Source organism: Octopus bimaculoides, chromosome 25 (genome assembly GCF_046866305.1).
Source record: "Octopus bimaculoides isolate indiv1 chromosome 25, ASM4686630v1, whole genome shotgun sequence".
Taxonomy (NCBI): Eukaryota; Metazoa; Mollusca; class Cephalopoda; order Octopoda; family Octopodidae; genus Octopus; species Octopus bimaculoides.
In genome coordinates this window covers 4,036,587-4,039,086 of record NC_142952.1, presented here as the reverse complement: position 1 = coordinate 4,039,086, position 2,500 = coordinate 4,036,587, and the positions used below count along the sequence as shown (strand labels likewise).

Genomic DNA, 2,500 nt, shown 5'->3' with positions numbered 1-2,500 from the left:
ACATAATATATTATGTATGTATGATATACATATATCTGTGGTTGTGAGTATACATACATACACACATACATACACATACATGCATACACACATACATACGTATATACGTTTATACATACATATTATCAACGTAGAATATAACGCATTATGTATAAACGGTATATACATACACCTGTATGCGTATACACAAGTGTATTTATCTACACGCGTGTAATGTGCGGTTGTGCGCATGTATATAAACTGATAAAAAGACGTGCACATTTGAATTAACACTTCTGCTACTAGCATTGGTATAAGTATTGCAAATTTATGTGTTTATATATATGAATAAAAGTGCAACATAGCGAGTGCAACGGTTGCACAATGGAGGAGATCTATTTTTAGAACTGCAGGCATCTGACGTGCACCCAACCCAATACTGCTGTTAATGAACAGGTGTGTGGATCCGAGAAAGAATTCGATGATAATGATGATGATGGTGATGATGATGATGATGATGATGGTAGGGGGTAATGATGATAATGACTGTGATGGTGGGGGGGTGATGATGATGATGATGATGATGATGATGGGGAGGGGGTAATGATGATAATGACGGTGATGGTGGAGGGGTGAGGATAATGATGATGATGATGGTGGTGGAGATGATGATGATGATGATGATGATGATGGGGAGGGGTGGGGTAATGATGATAATGTTGGTGATTGTGGGGGTGATGATGATGATGATGATGATGATGACCACACCATCCCTTAACATCTGACCATCTAACTTCCCAGACTGCAACCCCCAGGCGTGGCTGTGTGGTTAGTAGCTTGCTTACCAACCGCATAGTTCAGTTGAGCGAGAGACCAACAAAATTCCTTGTAACACCAAAAATATGAACTGAAGTCAAGAAGTATGGCAGCATTCACCAACTTAAACAAGGAGACTGTCCAGAACAGTTGCAGAAGATTCCGAAGTCATCTAGGGGCCGTGGTTGAAGCCAATGGCGATTTTCTTGAATAAATTTTCTCTTTAGTATTTCAAGATATTTTTATGTAATTTTGGTAAATCTATCTTTTAAAATAAGACGTCAATGTTATTTTCATTTTTGCATAATTTAAACGACAATTTATTCACCGCACCCTAATCTTAGGTCCGGGTAGTATATAAAGGTGGGTATTTCCAGAGAAGCACTCAACCTGAATTCTGGGTAATAAAGCTGTCGGTTTCCAGACCAATGCCAGAATTCTTCAAGTGTAGAAAAACCTAGTTTCAAGACGGTTGCACCGTAATGTTGATTTCGCGAAGAGTAAATTACATATATATATATATATATATATATATATATATATATATATATATATATATATATATATATATATTCTTTTATTTTTGTTTTGTTTCAGTCATTTGACTGTGGCCACGCTGGAGTACGACCTTTGGTCGAACGAATCGATCCCAGGACTTATTCTTTGTAAGCCTAGTACTTATGCTATCGGTCTCTTTTGCCGAACCGCTAAGTTATGGGGACGTAAGCACACCAACATCGGCAAGTGTCTTCTACTATAGCCTCAGGCCAACCAAAGCCTTGTGAGTAGATTTGGTAGACGGAAACTGAAAGAAGCCCGTCGTATGTATATGTGTGTGTGTTTGTATTTGTGGTTGTCCCCCCAACATCGCTTGACACCCGATGCTGGTGTGTTTACGTTCCCGTAACTCAGCGGTTCAGCAAAAGAGGCCGACAGAATAAGTACTAGGCTTACAAAGAATAAGTCCTGGGGTCGATTTGCTTGACAAAAAGCGGTGCTCCAGCATGACCGTAGTCAAATGACTGAAACAAGTAAAAGAATAATTACATATACCTTGGGCAAGTGTCTTCTACTATAGCCTCGGGCCGACCAAAGCATTGTGAGTGGATTTGGTAGACGGAAACTGAAAGAAGCCCGTCGTATATATGTATATATATATATGTGTGTGTGTTTGTGTGTCTGTGTTTGTCCTCCTAGCATTGCTTGACAACCGATGCTGGTGTGTTTATGTCCCCGTCACTTAGCGGTTCGGCAAAAAGAGACCGATAGAATAAGTACTAGGCTTACAAAGAATAAGTCCCGGGGTCGATTTGCTCGACTAAAGGCGGTGCTCCAGCATGGCCGCAGTCGAATGACTGAAACAAGTAAAAGAGTAAAAGAGTATATATATATATATATATATATATATATATATATAGATCCATTAGAATTATATATATAGATCCATTAAAAATTCCTATAATGTTGTTTCGCTCTAATTGCAGGGTACATTTGTGGTTCAAGAACAACAATCGGCACAGAATGGCAGACAGTTCTGGTGTTCCACAGACACAGCAACCGAGTTCTGCCGATCTTTACCGAAGTGGAAGTCGAAGCCGAAACGAAGACGACGGGAGCCTACCACAGCGCGAAGGAAACCTCTCCGTCGCCGCCTCCAGCAGCAGCAGCGGTGGCAGCAGCAATAACAGAACCTCCACTCATCATC

The 2,500-nt window shown here is 40.3% G+C and overlaps 1 protein-coding gene across 2 annotated transcripts in view; it reads left to right on the top strand.

The window, feature by feature from the left end:
* Positions 1-2,500, top strand: part of LOC106879810 (uncharacterized) — a 144,404-nt gene that overhangs the window by 80,538 nt on the left and 61,366 nt on the right. For both annotated transcript variants that reach the window (XM_089341833.1, XM_089341834.1), the window contains exon 2: positions 2,280-2,500. This exon is cut by the window's right edge and continues 2,400 nt beyond it. In XM_089341833.1, coding sequence (XP_089197959.1) covers positions 2,280-2,500 — 221 coding nt within the window. The remainder of the gene's footprint in view (positions 1-2,279) is intronic.